The 18269-nt window shown below is 37.1% G+C and overlaps 2 protein-coding genes and 1 long non-coding RNA gene across 3 annotated transcripts; 2 read left to right on the top strand and 1 right to left on the bottom strand.

The window, feature by feature from the left end:
• Positions 1-1141: 1141 nt before the first annotated feature.
• LOC110376630 (uncharacterized) lies at positions 1142-2292 on the top strand. Its single transcript, XM_049840311.2, has 2 exons — positions 1142-1241; positions 1918-2292. The coding sequence occupies exon 2, from the start codon at positions 2052-2054 to the stop codon at positions 2223-2225; it is 174 nt and encodes a 57-aa protein (XP_049696268.1). The 5' UTR covers positions 1142-1241; positions 1918-2051; the 3' UTR covers positions 2226-2292.
• A 2044-nt stretch (positions 2293-4336) lies between these two features.
• On the bottom strand, positions 4337-6583 carry LOC126054006 (uncharacterized). The gene is made up of 2 exons (XR_010276646.1): positions 5957-6583; positions 4337-5697 (listed from the first exon to the last, which is right to left on the bottom strand). It is a non-coding gene; the product is annotated as an uncharacterized LOC126054006 (long non-coding RNA).
• Positions 6584-7630: 1047 nt separating this feature from the next.
• LOC110376627 (paraplegin) lies at positions 7631-17996 on the top strand. The gene is made up of 15 exons (XM_021335180.3): positions 7631-7958; positions 8427-8585; positions 8683-8820; positions 9497-9634; positions 10141-10234; positions 11226-11359; positions 12105-12269; positions 12739-12890; positions 13274-13496; positions 13934-14067; positions 14729-14865; positions 15682-15884; positions 16344-16463; positions 17131-17316; positions 17734-17996. Exons 1-15 carry the CDS (start codon positions 7779-7781, stop codon positions 17935-17937), a joined length of 2367 nt encoding a protein of 788 aa, XP_021190855.3. The 5' UTR covers positions 7631-7778; the 3' UTR covers positions 17938-17996.
• The last annotated feature ends 273 nt before the right edge of the window (positions 17997-18269 follow it).

Consider the following 18269-nt stretch of genomic DNA (forward strand, 5'->3'; position numbering starts at 1 on the left):
CATTTCTACTTTTTAAAGATAGGGTCGATGCACGGAAGTTTACCTTAACATTCTTGTATTTAAAGAGTTCCTGTTTAATTAACCAGGGGCCCGATGCTCCTAAGTTAATAAAATTATGTCAAAATTGAATAGAAATTGAATCGCAATAGCAGTTTTAACCATTTCGGGCATTCTGCTACTAATATAAGATCAATCGTATTCCAACGACATTCGATTGGTTTGCGATTGGTCTGTTATATTGGTGATTTTGGTCTGTACGGTAGTTTGCTCTACAATCATATTGCAATCGTACATCATTTGCAGACAAAATGATTCATTATTGTGTTTATTTAAAAACGTTTATTTCAAAAAAAAAGTAGTGGAATGCCTGAGACGAGATTGGATCTCAGTCGGATGTGAATCATATGTCGCTTAAGTAAAATAGCGGAATCGTGCCCCTGACCTCAATATTCTCGAAACGGTCACAGCCAACCCTGCAGCTGGAGGTTGGGTATCACGCCACAAACCTACTTGTGCTTTGTCTGCATTATAAATTTATAACATTCATATTGTGTTTTAGCTTTGGTAGCCTTTTATTTGTGCCAGAATTTTATTAGCTTAACTACTATTACTTTATTACTTTGTGTCATAATCCTAGTACCGTCAATAGGCAAAAATGGAGACACTAATTAGTTACAAATATAATTTTATCTTGTTATTACAAAAACTATATTATTTTTACCTTTACGGGATAATTTTTACTTATTACACCATTTTGTTACAAAAATTTAATAAATGAAGAACCACTCGACCGTGTGCAACTTCACATAAACCAGGTACTTAATAGTCCAAACAAAGACTAAACATTTGGTTTGCATAGGTGAAACAGTTCTTGAGTTAAAAATTACAACTATAAGTGCCGTTAAATTTTATTTTATTTTTGATAATCTATTTCAGTAGGCTCTACTACTGCTTAATGTTTCTATATTCATTTATATTTGCATTTGAATTTTATTTATAAGCCGAGTTTTAAATGAAAACTGAAAAGTAATGTCCCTAACAAGATTGTTTCATCATCTGCTCCGAGTATATGTTTATTTAAATGGATATCAAAATAATAAAAAAAACTATTATGTATCGTGTCTGAAATCATATGGTTCCAGACAACTTCATTTAAGAAAGTAAACTCTAAATTTTAAACGTCAAAAAATAAAATGTCAAATAAAAATTGATTCCAGAATCGTCACTTGACTTGGATTTAGGTTAGTTTATTTCTACTTTTCTTGATATTATTCTGATACTTCTTCAACACTGACAATTTATTATTTTCTCGTGTCTAGTCGTGCTGTGTTTAGGAATCATCTATTGTCTTGGTACATAACTTCATCCTAGTAGCGTTGTTTTTTTTAGTTGATTGTATTATTATGTAATGTTAGTGTTTCCTCCTCATTGTAACTTTAAAAAAATTGAATGTCATAGGAAATAATGTGAATAGGATAATTTGCAAATATTAATATATCATTTATAGGTCGGGTTATGTTTTCAAGTTACTGGAACACACATTGAAACCTTTTTGTGTTAAGATGCATGACTCTTAGTCAATTTGTAGTTTTGGTCAGTGGCTCGTCTTAGGTTTACTTTGTTTTTTTTTTAAATATAATAATAAATAAATAAATATGAGAGGTGAACAGTTGAACTGTCTGTTCCAACTTACCAAAAAAACAGCGTTCTTATAAATGCGACTTATATATTGTTATTATTTTAATAGACTATGCTTGCGTTCTATCATGGCAATGAAAAATGTCTGTCAGTTTATGTATCTTTACTAGTTCCCATTATTCAAAAGAGGTCCCATTTTGCCTATCAAGATAAACAAATATCAAATTGAATGTACAATTTTATTATATTTGATTAATTGAATAATGTTTTACTCTACAGGTATATGGCGTTTTTAACATTTATTCGCCGTAACCTGGTGAGCATTACTTTTCCCGTTCTGACTGTAACCTTCATTTACCTCGACTGGAGTCACACTAAGAATTGGAAGCTACAGCAGAAGGCACAGAACTAAGATGGCTGTCTTCGGTATCACTTTGCGGTATGTCTGGTTTGCTGTCCCGATGGGAGGCTACTTTGTTGGCAAGTACTTGGACGATCAAGAAACACTGAGGATGACTAACTTCAGGGACAAGTCCAAGCTCTATGGACCCAAGTACAAGGCCGGAGACCCACCATCATGGCCTTGAAGTAATGCATATTATTATGTAGTAATTATGTTTCAGTTTAATAAAATAGTTTTATTGATTTAATTTATGGGTGTTTTTTATTTAAATAATTACTTCTCAATTAACTGAACATGTTATTCCCTAAAAGCTCAAAAAACCAGCCAAGTGCGAGTTGGACTTGCGTACGAAGGGTTCCATAAATTTTTTTATAAAAGGTTCCATAATTAATAAACGTAAATATTTCAAGCAAGCTATCTGTTGCTGTTATCGATACCAAGCAAAAAAATCACGTTTGTTATTATAGCAGCAACAGAAATAGATGATATGTGAAAATTTCAACTCTCTGTCACGGTTCATGAGCTACAGACTGAGACGGACAGAGGAGTGAAAACAATAGGGTCCTGTTTTACCCTTTGGGTACAGAACCGTAAAAAAGGGGCAGAATTCTGACCTTGGGTGACATATTTCAGCAAAAACCTGTGGTTTCATCTGTGTTCTGAGGAAACTTCTTTCCGCACTAGGAGAAGAAGTATCCCACAATATTCTGGTACAGTACTCGTTACAAAATACCAGTTAATCTATTGGTATAACTCTTTAGGGTTCCGCAGTCAACTATGTCTGTCAGTCTGTCCACACATAATCTCGGGGACCGTGGGCAGGTTTTTTCATTCTCACGCTCAGTTCTCTAAGTAGTTATTGGTTATTTAAAAAATACTTTTTTTGTACGAGCTTATGGCTCATTTTGATATGTTGAAAGGTTGCGAGTAACCCTTCCAGTTCTACGTAGTACATACTAATTCCATGGATATACTTTCTAAGTAAATTGTAGTCCACAGATATTGCGAACATTATACATTACAATGTGACTATATAGGTACCCGCCATATTTAAAAAGTGTTGCGTAGTACTTACTAATTCCTTTTGGCTCACGGCTCGGCGAATAGTGAGTTAGATTGTCGCTATCACTAGCTAAAATGGATGATACAGTGGTAGACATTTTGTTACAGGATTTTATTTCAGTGTTATAGGTAGGTGGGTACTTCGAAAAAACCTGAACGCTTGACATTATTTTTCAGAATTTGTGGTGCATCGGCGTCGTTGATACAATGCGTTGATATTATATTTTGTGAAATTTCGTTTGCATTGGCAACACTGAAATTGAAAAACGTTCATTCTGCCTCTTGCATTAAAATATAGGTACATACATCCTCGCACGTTGGTACTGCATACAACTATTGGATGGATAGTGAAAGATAGGTAGGTATATTGTAATTGCAATTAATAGGAGGTTCGAAATGCGCAGGTCATAAAGTTATTGATTGCAAGTAGTGCTATTTCAGGTAGATAGCAACCATGCAGTCAACGCATCTAGGTGCAATTTTATGTAGGTATATGGCGTAGGGTAATTTTATGTAGGTATATGGCGTACCACCAATCAATACTTAAGTGGGGAGGGGGGAAGGGTATATTTACTAAGCAAATTGCCTTTATGTAGTTTTATGTATTGCTTGTTGCGACTTTTTTTATGAAGCTATCTGCGTCTTGTCAATGATATTCATTTAATGAGCTAGCGTTATAAAAATTGACACACAACTTGAAGTTATGTAAGACCGCAAAATAAGTCAATGAATCAAACAGAACGAAAGCACCTTTTTTTTACTGGGACATCATCAAATGACTCCTCCCGTAGTGGGTAAGCAGTGTGAGGGAGTGTCAGACTCTTACCGACTAAAAACCATCATGTTCCTTCGTAGGCCTTTTATGTACAAGGGCCGCGGTAACTCTTTCAAACAATCCTGCAGATATGTGGTACCTGGGCACCCTGTATGTAGGTAACTTATAAACTTTGATCACACTACGTCTACGTATTGGTCCCAGCCTTTATTATTGAATAATAGTACCTAACAAATACTCCAGGACAACGACTGGAGTTTGTAGAGGACATTACCTAAGTGGTTTTATAGTCATCACCGTGTGTGCAGACGGCACATGCGGCTAAACCTTTCAAATATCATTACCAAGTGATGATTAGATCATGGGTTAGTTAATAACAATAAAACAGTACGCATATTCTACGATAGTCTTGCTTTAAGCTTGGAAGTTCAAAGCAATACTATCGCAAAACTACGATATTTTTAAAGTGGGGATATGTTTATTAAAACTGAATACAAAAAATACAGTAATAGTTGAAAGTGTTAGTTAAAATTGAAGTCAATATAGTCAGTTATACCAAAATTTCTGATTACAATCAGACAGAGTTCAGAAAAGTTAAATAGATCAAAAATATTTGAGTACGTTTATCAAACAAAATAATATTTCCAACGATTTCCGCTTTCCTTAATGCCTAAACTCTCAATACAAATCATTCATTCCTCAAATCTAAACTAAGTCTAAATACATATTAACTTAGACGCTATATGATTATAATATTACACGTAGATAAACACTGATCGCGGGACATATCAATTATATTGGTAACCCTACACATTTTCCAATGGTGATCCTATTCTTTCCTGATGGTAATCTTATGACTACATCTTAGGGTCATGTTTTGGGGCAGGCACACTCCTGGTGATCTCGTGTCTCGAAATAAACTCCTTCCATGTTTTACAGCATTCCATTGTAAGCTCCGTCTCCGCCGTTAAAATCCCAAGATGTTGTTTTTAACATAAATGGCTTTTAATTTTTTTTTTTTGAAGATGAGGGTAGAAGGTGAAGATGAAGAAAAATTCTTTTTCAATTTGGACGAATGCGAAATGTGCTGCTTTTAGTTTTGCATTTGATAGAATATATCATTGGCAATCTGGGTGAAATTTTCAATCGCAGCATTAATTTGCACCCGCGTCTTCGTGCACTCAGTGTGCTCCCATAGAAAAGCCGACACAGTGTCCAGGTCTTTAGTGCCGGTCTTCAGTAACGCCAGACAAAGATTAAACTTGTCCTTCTGGCTCCATACTCCCAGCTGTTCCGGGTTCAGCAACTCGCCAGATGATAACTGCAGCGGCTCCATTGTCACTTCAGTTAGAAATTTGTGATTGAGATTAATCGATTTATTTACTCAAAGACAAAGCAATAAATTGCCACCACTTCACTCGCACCGACTGGCACTGGCTGCGGAAATGGGACTTGGGTGGGAGGGTTCGATCAATACTTTAACGAATGTTGCCAACTTGTGCAATCTGATTTCATACAACACAACATTGTGAGCTACGAAAACTAGTAAAACTACCCTGTACCTACATATTTCTCGCTGCCAGGCGGCTTAAAGGCTTTGACTTGAATGCCGTTTGGCAATAACCCGGCGGCAGTGCCGCTTTTGTGTGTAGTGTAGCCTTTATATTGAGAAATGCAATAAAACGACAAGAATATTTTTTCAATTTATTTCTCTTCAATTAATTACAAACACCGTTTAGCCATAGAATACCACACTATAAGGAATGGAGCCCACAAGCCGATTCCGAAGAAAATGGAGAAGAACACTGTCGCAACGTACCTGTAAGGGCAAATTGTAAAATAAGTTCCAAGAAGGTTGTTAACAGGAGGTTCGAAAAGATCTTATTAAGTATCCAGCCAAAACCCACCACCAATTATGCCAGAAATCATGGTTTCCGCAGTCCTGACCAAAAATAAACAGCCAAGTCGGTATGTGATCGCTGCAGTGCTATGCAGTGGGATATTAAGCTGATAGCAGTATATATTTTTCGAATTCGAAAAATGATAAAAAATGATAATTGAAAAACAAGGCAGCTCACCGGTTAAGCACTCTAAACGGCAAATTGTCAAAAGGCTGTGGAGGTCCCTCGCAGTGTTCCGTCGCATATTTTTGTATTCGTAAGGAAGGCTTATGAAAACTACCTAAGACAGTTTTCGCACGCAGTGCGCCTGCAATTAGGGACTTTATACGAACCATACCAAACTTATACCTCAAAAATTAACAACAAATAAGTACTATGATCTCTGAATAATCAAGACTGACGAATGACGTACGATGGTATATTGTTTCAATATCCAGAGCGCACACTTGAATTTGGTCAGTGTCGCGCTTACCGCTTACGATAATGTCTAAGGATCAGAAAAGAAAGTACCGATTTCTAAAGATTTATCTAGCTTAGGAGATAAAAATCTTTCGCGGAGATTTATTCCCGGAGAGCTAATGCTCGCTCGAGCAGCGACCGTCCTCCGCCCGAGCTTGTGAGAAGATGGCGCGAGCAGGCGCAGGAGGATGTCCTGTCCGAGTGGAAGGAGAGACTGGCGGCGCCTACTGCTGGTCATTGGACTGCGGCGGCAATAGGGCCAATTCTCGAAGAGTGGGTGGGAAGAAGGTACGGAGTGCTGTCCTTCCGTACCACCCAAATTTTGACCAACCATGGGTGCTTCGGGTACTATCTGCATAAGGTGGCTAGACGGGAACCTACCCCCGTGTGCCACCAGTGCGGTAGTAGCTCAGATACAGCGCAGCACACCATTGAGCTGTGTCCCGCCTGGGACGAGCAGCGCAATGCGTTGGCGCCACATACTGGGCAGGATTTCTCGCTGCTGAATTTGGTGAGGGTGATGATCGGCAGCGAGGCCGGCTGGAAAGCCGTGGACACCTTCTGTGAACAAGTTATATCGCAGAAGGAGGCGGCGGAGTGGGTCCGTGAGGCAGACGCTCTTGCGGACCCAATTCGTCGCCGGAGGGTGGGCAGGCGTCGGACGCGTTACGCCGGCCAGATGCCGCCCTAGCAGCAGCTAGTGGGTAGCAGACCGGGGAACTCCTGCTACCTGCATTGCACGAGCTGCTGCTGAGATGGATCGCCAGTAGATGGAGGCGACCAGCCACTGCCGAGAGGTCACGAAAGTCGTCTTTGGTCCTCGTGGCCCCTCTCTAAAAAGCAGAAGAAGGCACAAAAGCTGAGGTTTTTAGTGGGTGCAAGCCCCACATAACCTCACCGTCTCCCCGGGCGGTGAGTGTATGCGTCAGGCATTTTCCTCAGCTGAAACAAAAAAAAAAAAAAAAATGGAGATAACTATCTTAGAGAATAATAAGTTAAATAACTCATTCAATAAGCAATTGTAGAGTTTATTTGCAAGCTACAGGTATTAGACGTTTTAAATTATATGATTTATTCACTCAATCCGACAAATCATTTTGTTACCCTGAAAAGTCGCCAATGTGCGCTAGTTCTTAGCTACAAAAAGGAAATTCAGGCATTATTAGTAGCCAGTCTGCTTAAGATTTCTACTACTAAATATTGCAATTTATTTCTATGTATAAATATAAGACACCTATTTGCATCTAGTTTCTGTGTAGCCAACTGTGCATGATTCGTGGAAATTAGACAGTATAAAATTACAGTACGATGTTGCTGAAAAGACTGATATTCGATTTGATGATGGCCATCCGATGATATTATTTGTCAAAGTCACGATGAACTATCAAAGCAAAGTCAACATGACAGTTTTGTTTGGACTAACCTTACAATTCACAATCAGTTTTACTTCATCCGCACTTCTGGAAATAGAAAAATGATTTTTATTACTACTGCAGCATTTAGTACATAAATAAAGAAACAAAGATTTTGAACATCAAAAATGCTCTCAATTAAACGATTACCAACATTATGTGCATCCAAAATACAACAGAAACCAAACTTTTTGCTAAGAAACGGAGTTCTTGAAAGGCATATAAATAAACAGTGCCAGAATGATTTAGTGAATTTCTGTAGATCTTTCTCCGCGTTACACGTTTTGACGAGTAAATCTAAACATCCGGTAAGTTTGCAACCTTTTGCATTGTCCCTAGCTTTGGTGGGCTTAATTAGCATTTTTACATTCGTACTGTGAAGTGTTCCATTCCACCTATTTTCCTATTTCTTTTTAATTACTAAGTTTACCTACGGTTTCCCAGTATCGTTAAAAATGATATAAATCACAGTATAATGTTTAAAATATTATTGCTCTGCATTATTATATGATGATATAACCTTTATAATTAGAAAATAAATATTTCACTAATGCAGTTGAATACATCCAGCAATTAACAAGACAATATTATGATGTGCAATTTCTAGTAAACTTTCTAACTATAAATCAATAGCAAATGTCTCATGTAATATTGTGAAATCTTATCTTCCGCCTACTTAAGCCATAATATCTAATTTGAAGAAAAAGGTTTGTTTTGTCTATTGAACACTCTCTTTAGTTCTCAATTTAAAAATATATATTTATGTTGATTCACAGCAACTTCGCCGTTTAAACGCGGAATACAAAGCAGTTTGTGCTTTACTCAAGAGATCAAACCTACCAGCAATCAATTCTTTACTTTCTCACAATATCCGAGGATTTCATTCTACATCAACAAATAACAGTGAACAAAATAAACAGGATGATCAAAAGAAGGTATGTTATGGTTTACTAAATATACTTGTTGCTGGCTGACTAGCACTAAAGATGATTAGGCAACACTGTTAGACATTTTTAACCTTTATTTTTTCAGGATGATAAAGATAAAAAGAAAAAGAATGAAGAAATGTCATCACTCATGATGAAGGCGGCCTTTTGGATGATTACAACATGCTTTCTGATAATAATGAGCTCTCTCATTGTACCTGGAGGAGATGGCGGTCATAACGAGGTATAAAATACACACATACACATTATAATTGAAGCTCTTATTACCCAAAGCCAGGACAAACTAATTTGGCCTAGGCTGTATAGTTAATCCTAAGACATATAGGAAGAACTAGTTTGGTCTAGGGCTACACTGACGACAATAGCTGCAGGTGTGGTGCCATACCACAAACCATGCGGCACCTTCTATGCTGCCCACTATGCCTCGACAGCTGCATAGTGGATGACCTCTATAACGCTACTGACAATGCCGTATGCATAGCGAAATATTGGGCCTCAAAAATTTAAGTTTGCCATCGACTCTCGAAGAAGAAGAAGTCTAGGCCAAACTAGTACAGTTACTGAAACTTATAGAGAGAGTGAGAATAGTTGGAAAGAATCTGTTCTTTTATGACTCTATTCATGATCTATCACAACTTTAGGCTTTCTATCCATGTCCAATAAATTGGTGACCAATTTTTTAAAGAGAAAAAAGGACACTCTGATAGCAATTGTGCAACGCATATGTCCTACACAGAGTCGGTCAGAAAATCCTTTAAAAAGTCTGACATGGCAGAGCAGCCATATATAAACCTTAACCTGTCATTTTCAACATTGATTTGAAAATGCTAGCTTATGTGATACATATAGGCCTCAGTAACAACATACATATGTGTGTAAATAAGTGATCCTACTTTCAGATGATGCGCTACGTGTCATGGAATGAGTTTGTGTATTCCATGCTGTCCAAAGGAGAGGTCGAGGAGCTCATTGTACGACCCGACTTGGAAGTAGTTACCATCATACTACATGAAGGTGCCATCATCAAGGGAAAACGGGTAAGTACTATAATATGGTATACTAGACGTTTTCCCGGGTCCCCTGGGTACTACTGCCCGTACCTTTATAAAATATTGCCTATATTACTTGCAGATAATGTAGCTTTCTAATGGTAATTTTTTTTTTTTAATCGGTCCAGTAAGTTTTGAGTTTATCCATTACAAACAAAGTTTTCCTCTTTATAATATTAAGTACAAACTACGAAGAATAAGGGAAGATGGCAATGTTTTTAAGACCTTTTAATTAGTCTGTACAAGCAAGCATAGCCAGCAAAGATGAACTGCTATATATGTGCGAATGCATACGAATTTGTATTACAGTAGTTGCCTAAACCAAATTTGGCTGTGTATTGTTGTGTTGCCTTGATAGTGAACAACTTGACATAAGATGATTATTCTAAATCATGACAAAATCAAAACAACTTGCCAGTTTTATTTGTTTTGTTTATGTTCCCTTTTGTTCGCTGTAACGTTAATAATTAATAAGCGTTTATGTTACTTAACAGGCCAACCATCGCGTTTTTCACATGAACGTGGGCGACATTCAGCGCTTTGAAGAGAAACTCCGGGATACAGAGAAGAATTTGGGAGTCAAAGAAGGTAACACCACTTGTTATGTATTTTTATATAACTTTTTTTCAATCTAAACATATCTTAGACACCAATGACTGTATTTCGGATGGCACGTTAAACTGTAGGTCCCGGCTGTCATAAAACATCCTTGGCAGTCGTTATGGGTAGTCAGAAGCCAGTAAGTCTGACACCAAGCCGACCCCACCATAGTTGGCAAAAGGCTCGGATGATGATGATGATATAACTTTTTTTTAGTAACATACATATATATGTACTCCCTGATGACTAGCTTCAGGGGTCTTTTTTTACATCCAGTTTTATTTGCAGACATTGTACCCTGATTGTTTGCTTGACACTTCATTTCAAATCTTTTCAATGATGTACGGTACATCATGTACCTTTTTCATTAAAACTGTCTGTGAAACTCTACAAATGCCTATGTCCAGTCTAGTTATAACAGGACAAATGAAAAACAATTAATTTTTTGATGTCCTTTATTAATCTAAGTTTTTTTTTGTGTATATATTATTTATTTATTGAGCCTTTTGGATTGGGTGAGAGAACTGATCCTTGGATAATGTTATACAGTTTATTGTACGTTGTAGTTATAAGATGTCCCTCAGCTCAGTATGCCGGTTGGCAAAGGCCTCCTCCAGTTTCCAGTAAATTCCATTTCGAACCCGCAGTAAGTTTGAGCTCGTCTTCCCAGCGAGTCTGTTGTCGTCCTCTACGTCTCTTACCATCTCTAGCTAGGGTACCGCTGCGTTATAATTTGGCTCCATTTTTCTTGTCTGGATCTCAGCAGATGACCGGTCCATCTCCATTTTTGTAGGTCTATTCTTTCCAGGATGTCGGTTAATTTGGTTTTTGCTCTTGATTGGATATTGCTAACTCTATCTTGCCTTCTTACTCCTGTATCTATAGATTTAATTTATTTTTAAATAATGTAGTTTTTTAACTATTAAACAAATATACTCTCTAATATTATTTATTTATTTATATATTTATGTGCATACAGGTGTTCGCGTGCTGTACGATAGAAATGGCAGCGTGGCCGGCAAGGTGATCACAACACTGCTGATTGCTGCTATCGTCCTGTCGTTCCTTTACTCCACGAAGTCCCTCAGATCGAATATCAGCTTTGGAGGATTTGTAAGTACCTGTTGGAGTATTTTTTAGTAATCAACAGTTTTAGATTGTGTCCCAATCCATTGTCAGCAGCCGAATGTGAGCGAACGTTACGCAGTTTCTTGTATTTCCATACATATTCACTTTTTCGTTCACATCTAACCAAGGTAAGTTATTACATACTTATTAGGCTCACTATGCGCCTGCTCGTATTCGGTGACAGACAGTTTGGTTTGATCGCAGCCTTATTCCTGTAGATACCCGCAATTGTAAAGAGGAACTCACTACAGCACATTTATTGGAACAAAACTCTTGATTAACTATCAAATTCTGTATTCATTCCTCTGTGTCGAGCCGAGCAGACTGACAAGCAAATTATAAACACCTACTTCCTTTAAAAAAAAATCTAATACTTGTGTGCCAGTACTAATTTAAAAACATATGGAGATAGAAAATCTACACTACACGTGGTTATAGCAACACTAGTTTATTATTTAGAAATTGGACGATTGGGCGTCCAAGGTATAGCTACATCAAGCAAATTAAAGAAAAGGTGAAGGCTGTGACGTAAAAGGAAGTTCAGGAGTTGGCGCTAGATAGGCGTAAATGGAAGGAGATGCACCGACAAGATCTGGGCTCTTAAATTGATGAATGGCAAGAAATTGGTCTACCAGTTTGGACAAAAGATATTATTATGTGAAAAATCTTTCTTTTACCCGCCTAAAATGCCTGAAACAATTATTATTTAATGACTTTTTCCATTATACAGAATCAGTTGGGTCGTGCTAAGTTCACTCTGGTGGACTCGATGCGTGGCCCGGGCAAAGGAGTCAAGTTCGAAGATGTGGCTGGTCTCAAGGAAGCAAAGATTGAGGTCATGGAGTTTATCGACTATCTGAAGAGGCCTGAACATTATAAAAGCTTGGGAGCTAAGGTAAAACACTAACCATCGTACCACAAAAACTTTTAAAAGTCTGTCGAACACTTGTCTAAAGAAATGGCAGATTATGACGTTGAAATAAGGTCCGTTTTGCAGCCACAGTTTTTTGGACAAGTGTTCAATAGATGTTTAAGTTTTTGTAGTAAGGTTGTATTTGTATTTTTTAGTAAATAATTTATTTGTTGTTTGTGTTGTCTTTCTCTTACATGATAGATTAATAATATTCTACAATATAATATAATTAGAAGTCTTTTCGATTGTGCCACAGTCACAAGGCACGAGGTAAAATTCATTTAGATTTTGTTCAAGAACTATAGTTTATTAGATAATTTTATTTCATTAATTATTCACTACCTGAATTACACATCCCCTACAGAAAATTGTGTCTTTCCTACACTATATCTTGTAAATGCTACTTACTATTTCCCTATCCAAATATATAAGGTTCAAATATTATTTACAGGTGCCAAAAGGAGCTCTTTTACTAGGTCCTCCGGGCTGCGGCAAGACTTTGTTAGCGAAGGCCGTGGCTACCGAAGCGAACGTACCGTTCTTGTCTATGAACGGCTCCGAGTTCATTGAAATGATTGGGGGCCTTGGCGCTGCTAGAGTCAGGTTAGTAGTAACGTAATTATTGTGCTAATTTGGAGTATTTTAACTTGTCTTTTTGAAATTGAAAGACAAAAAGACTTCATCAAAATTCTTATATTATTGTTAATTCTATATACTATTATAAATGTGAAGGTTAGAATGTATTCTTCTTTCAAACGAAAACTACCGCATGGATTTTAATGAAACTTGGTTTAAGTATAGCTGTGTATCAGGTTTATCCACGTACGTCAAATAGTTATCTGGAAACGCGGGTGAAAGCCCGTGTAATATTAAATAAGATAAAATTTACTCAAAATGTTGTGAATCTTTCTCTGCATACTTGTGGTGCGACATGACAATCTTTAAAAATTAAAGTAAATTAAAATATAATTTACTTAAACTTTCAGGGACTTGTTCAAAGAGGCTCTCTCTCGAGCTCCCTGCATCATCTACATAGACGAGATGGATGCAGTAGGGAGGGCCAGGTCTTCCGGGACATCCTCCTTCGGCCCGGGGGGAGGGGAGGGCGAGCAGACCCTCAACCAACTGCTGGTGGAAATGGACGGCATGAAGAGTCGTGAAGGCGTCGTGGTTCTAGCGTCTACTAATAGGGCTGATGTGCTTGATAAGGTAATTTCAAATACTATTTATATACTAAAGTTACTTATACATACTACTACTAAAGGTACTTGACAAAATATACATTATATTCGTTTAGATGTTGCTGAGAGATAAGCCTCCTTATAACTCATAGGCTCATAGCTGATTCACATAATAACACAACAATGCATGTAACATGTATAATTGTATATGTGTAGGTATTTTATACACATATAAATGTTTTCTGATCTGCTTGCTCTAGTAAACAGTAAAAAAATGTGTGAAAACATTTATGAAATGTTCGTGAAATAGCAACTTTTGTATGTTATATCATGCTAGCTGCTAGATGCTTGATATTTGTATTAATTGTTGGTATAATGAAATATTTTGACTTTGTTTTAAATGATAACCAAAAAGCCCACATTTTTTCTTAAAATTATGACAGTGTAACATTGTTCTTTCCTTAGGCATTACTACGTCCCGGTCGTTTCGATCGTCACATTCTGATCGACCTGCCGACACTGTCGGAGCGAGAGGAAATATTCAACCGACATCTGAAGAGCATCGTCATTGAAGACCTGCCAGATTTCTATGTCAAAAGGTAAATTCAACCTCTTTGGGTTTTAAAAACGAAAGTGTTTTTATTATGAAGAGTATGTGAGATGGGGGCTGACCACTTAATATACTGTAACACTTTGAAAAGTATTTTATCAATAGAGGATTTTTTGGAATAAAAATAAAGTATTTGATTATTTACATTGCCGCGAAATCCTAACTAATATTATAAATGTGAAAGTAACTCTGTCTGTCTGTCTTTCTGTCTGTTTGTCTTTTCTTCACGCCTAAATTAATGGACTGATTTGTGTGAAATTTGGTACAGACATAGTCTGGAACTTGAGAAAGGACATAGGATAGTTTTTATTACAAAGAAATACAAAAATAAAATTTATTCCGGACATATACCGCCATCTATTGGTCAAACCATAAATCTGCCGCAAATCACTATTCCACGCGAACGAAGTCGCGGGCAAAAGCTAGTATAAAATAAATGAAAAACTTGTCCCATACGACTTTTTCCTACTATGTATAAACGCTTTAGTTTGTATGTACGGATGTTTATCTCTGACGAAAAACTTATCCGAAGGATTTTCATAAAACTTGGTACTTCGTATGCCGAAACGGGTAGTAGTTGTAGTGAGGTTAAGCTAGTGTTGCCATAAATGTACAAATCAACTTATTAATTGCTTGTTATTTTTCCACAGGCTAGCCTACTTAACCCCCGGGTTCAGTGGCGCAGACATAGCGAACGTTTGCAACGAGGCAGCTTTGCACGCGGCGAGGCACAAACAGACATTAGTTCGACACACTGACTTGGAGTATGCTGTCGAAAGAGTCGTGGGTATGTATATAGACTGATTTGTTGTTATGACTGAATAGTTCTTTAAAACTTTTGAGGCCGAGACGTTTGTCTACACTTATATATTTTGCCAAAAACTTCGAAAAGTTACTCTACTAGCCCTGTATATATGTATGTATCTGCTGTGTGGACAAATCGCAGGTTTGACTAAGAGGCCACAATTTTATGGCTGGGTATGGTTTTATTATTCTTATAGTTAAATGGTGTAATTCACGTTTATTAAAATAACTAGGTTATATTAAATACCATTTTTAACCCCCGTCAGGACCAAAATGAGTGCTAAATACGTATACTGTTCAATCAGCCTTTGTTTATAAGATATTAAAAACCCTACCTGCTTTCTTACTTATAACTTTTGATAGTTCACATGCATTTTGAAAAGTATTCATTCATGAATAGATAAACTTTTCTGATTTTTTTTGGCAAAATAAATACAAATCTATCGATTCAATAATGATAAAGCATCAATTCCAAAACTTACTTTCAATACAGCAGTATCTTCAAGACTAGATCGACTTAATACTGATTAACTTTATTTTTTTTGTGCTTACGGAACTCTCTTCCAAATATTTACAACTAGTCGTTTTCCCGCGGTTTCACCCGCGTCCCGTGGGAGCTACTGCCCGCATCGTGATAAAATATAGCCTGTGTTACTCGCAGATAATATATCTTTCTAATGGTGGAAGAATATTGAAGATCGGTCCAGTAGTTTTTGAGTTTATCCATTACAACCAAACAAACAAAGTTTTCCTCTTTATAATATTAGTATTATATTTACAATAAATTTCTAATTTACAGGCGGTACAGAAAAGCGTAGCCATGCGATGTCCCCTTCAGAGAAGCGTATAGTCGCATATCATGAGGCCGGGCATGCTTTAGCCGGGTGGTTGCTTGAACACACAGACGCTTTGCTAAAGGTCACTATAGTGCCACGAACCAATATGGCGCTAGGGTTCGCTCAGTACACATCGTCTGATCAGAAGCTTTATAATAAGGAGGAGGTTAGTTTTGTATTTTAATTAATATCTTAGTGTTTATTTGGTAATAATGGTGTCCTAGCCGATTGTCGGCCACGGTGACTGTTCTCTTTAGGTAGATCAGCCAGCTGTGCAAAACATATGATATAGCATAAGCATTTGCGCAGACAGGTACACTTACTATTATTACCTTCACCCTCATAGTCTATTGATGTTTATTTAAAGGATTTATAAAAAAATATTATTATGGATCTATGGATGGGTTTTGATGGCACTTGCCAGTTATATTCCATGTCCGTGAAGAACTTCCTCTGGGACGCGGATGAAACCGCGGGCCAAAGCATAACCAGCCTTATATAAACTTGCCAATTGGCAACTGAAAATGATTCGGTTGATTTGCATCCACACATTACTATACTGAGAGAAAGATTCTATAAGACAAACTGTGCATATTTAATAAATTTATTCCAACATTAATTTCAGCTGTTCGACCGCATGTGTATGGCGCTGGGCGGTCGTGCTGCCGAAGCCATTACCTTCAACTCGATCACCTCTGGCGCCCAGAATGACCTCGAGAAAGTCACTAAGATCGCTTATGCTCAGGTATTTTATTTAATAGCATTTGGGGCTCCGTAGTTACTTAGATCCATTGACATTATGCTATTTTTCGTGTGACGGTGGAGCTTAATAAGTGTGTATATAATCCTAAGTAATAACCGAACGTACATAAGTAAATTATGCTACGCGTTCACTGAGAAAATCTTGCGAAACTTATCAAAATATTGCCGTAGCCTTAGCAGCGTCTTCTCTCATCATGATCACTTTTAAACAATAATGATGACGCTATATCGATGAAAATCTACGCAGCTTAGAGCGATCGATAGTAAATAAGCATTGTACTTTCATATTTTTTGTATCTGGACTGCAATACAAGCAATTGTCATTATGTTACCTTCCTAATAATAGCTTAGCCTATAGCGCATTGCTCGCTATTTAGCGAAAGAATTTGCCATTGCTGTATCTTATGCGATTTTTTACTTAAAATACATACTCGTTTACTAAAGCTCATAATAATTCTTGCTTCGCGATTTACTCAATAAAATCAAATGTGCTCCAATTTCGATCACGAATTATTTTCTATGCATTGCTGTGCCACACTGTGTTATATTATTTCTAATTATACATATTGTGATCAATATTTTTATTACTTATACAATTATGCATTGTTCCTTACAAAAATATCCATGTTATGTTTTTTTTCCTCACCCAGGTCCAAACCTACGGTATGTCAGACGCAGTCGGGCCGCTCTCGTTCCCAGACGTAAAGAGATACGGCAAGAGTCCTTTCAGTAAGACATTGAAGAACCTGATCGATCTCGAAGCGAGGAAGCTCATCGGTAAAGCGTATTACAGGACCGAGAAGCTGCTTAAAGATAATAACGACAAACTTATCTTGGTTAGTAATGTTAAATTCATTAAAAATGTTACTTACCGTCAGTTGCAGAAAGCTCCATTAAAATGAAGAGAAAATTCTTTAAATGAAAATGAAAATAAAAAGTGTTAGCAAAATAGATTTAAAGAAGCTTTTTTAATGGAGCTTTGTGCAACTGACGGCTACAGTTAAAATGTAGCCTAGAAGGAATGTTACTCGTGAGAAGACGGGAGATAGAATAGTATGGAAGGAAAAAACATTCTGTGCCGACCACAAATAAAATTTGAATAAGGATAGCAGGATGATGAAAGATAAGAAGTACCTGTGTGTTCTTCTGACATACAAGCTGTATTACTGTCAAATATCATCAAAATCCGTTCAGCGCTTGAATAAAAGTAGACTCAAACTTTCGCCTTTCTAATATATATTACCTTTTTTCAGTTGGCCGAAGAACTTTTGAAAAAGGAAACGCTAAACTTCCAAGAGGTGAAGAGCATACTTGGACCCACGCCGTTCCCTCGTAAAAAGTTCATTGACCCCGTGGAGTTTGAGAGTAACCTGAAGAACCTAGAAGCAGCCACGAAGGCCGACACCGATAATACGCCTCAGGGGGCTCCGTCAGCGAAGCCCCAGGGCCCCGTTTAACTGTATATAAACTAGATTGTTATAAGTTACACAAATAAATTAAATCATGTTAGTTAGAATGTTGCTTGTTATTGCTTCTTTCCGTAATTTATTTTTTGGCTTTACTTAGAGGATTGGAAATTGAAATTGGTAGTGTTTTATGAATCCAAATATATAGAGATCAGTTTTCTTTGTTTGAATGTCCCTAAACGTCATATGGGGTAAACTCTTGAACTATAATGAAGTTGATCTTGAGAGACTCAAATCCATCAGCAGTGTTTTTGTGTCTTACATACATTTGATAGACTCGCTATGCTGACAGTGATCTTTGTTTTTAAATAAATGTATATTGT

The sequence above is a fragment of the Helicoverpa armigera genome, chromosome 1 (assembly GCF_030705265.1).
Source record: "Helicoverpa armigera isolate CAAS_96S chromosome 1, ASM3070526v1, whole genome shotgun sequence".
NCBI lineage: Eukaryota > Metazoa > Arthropoda > Insecta > Lepidoptera > Noctuidae > Helicoverpa > Helicoverpa armigera.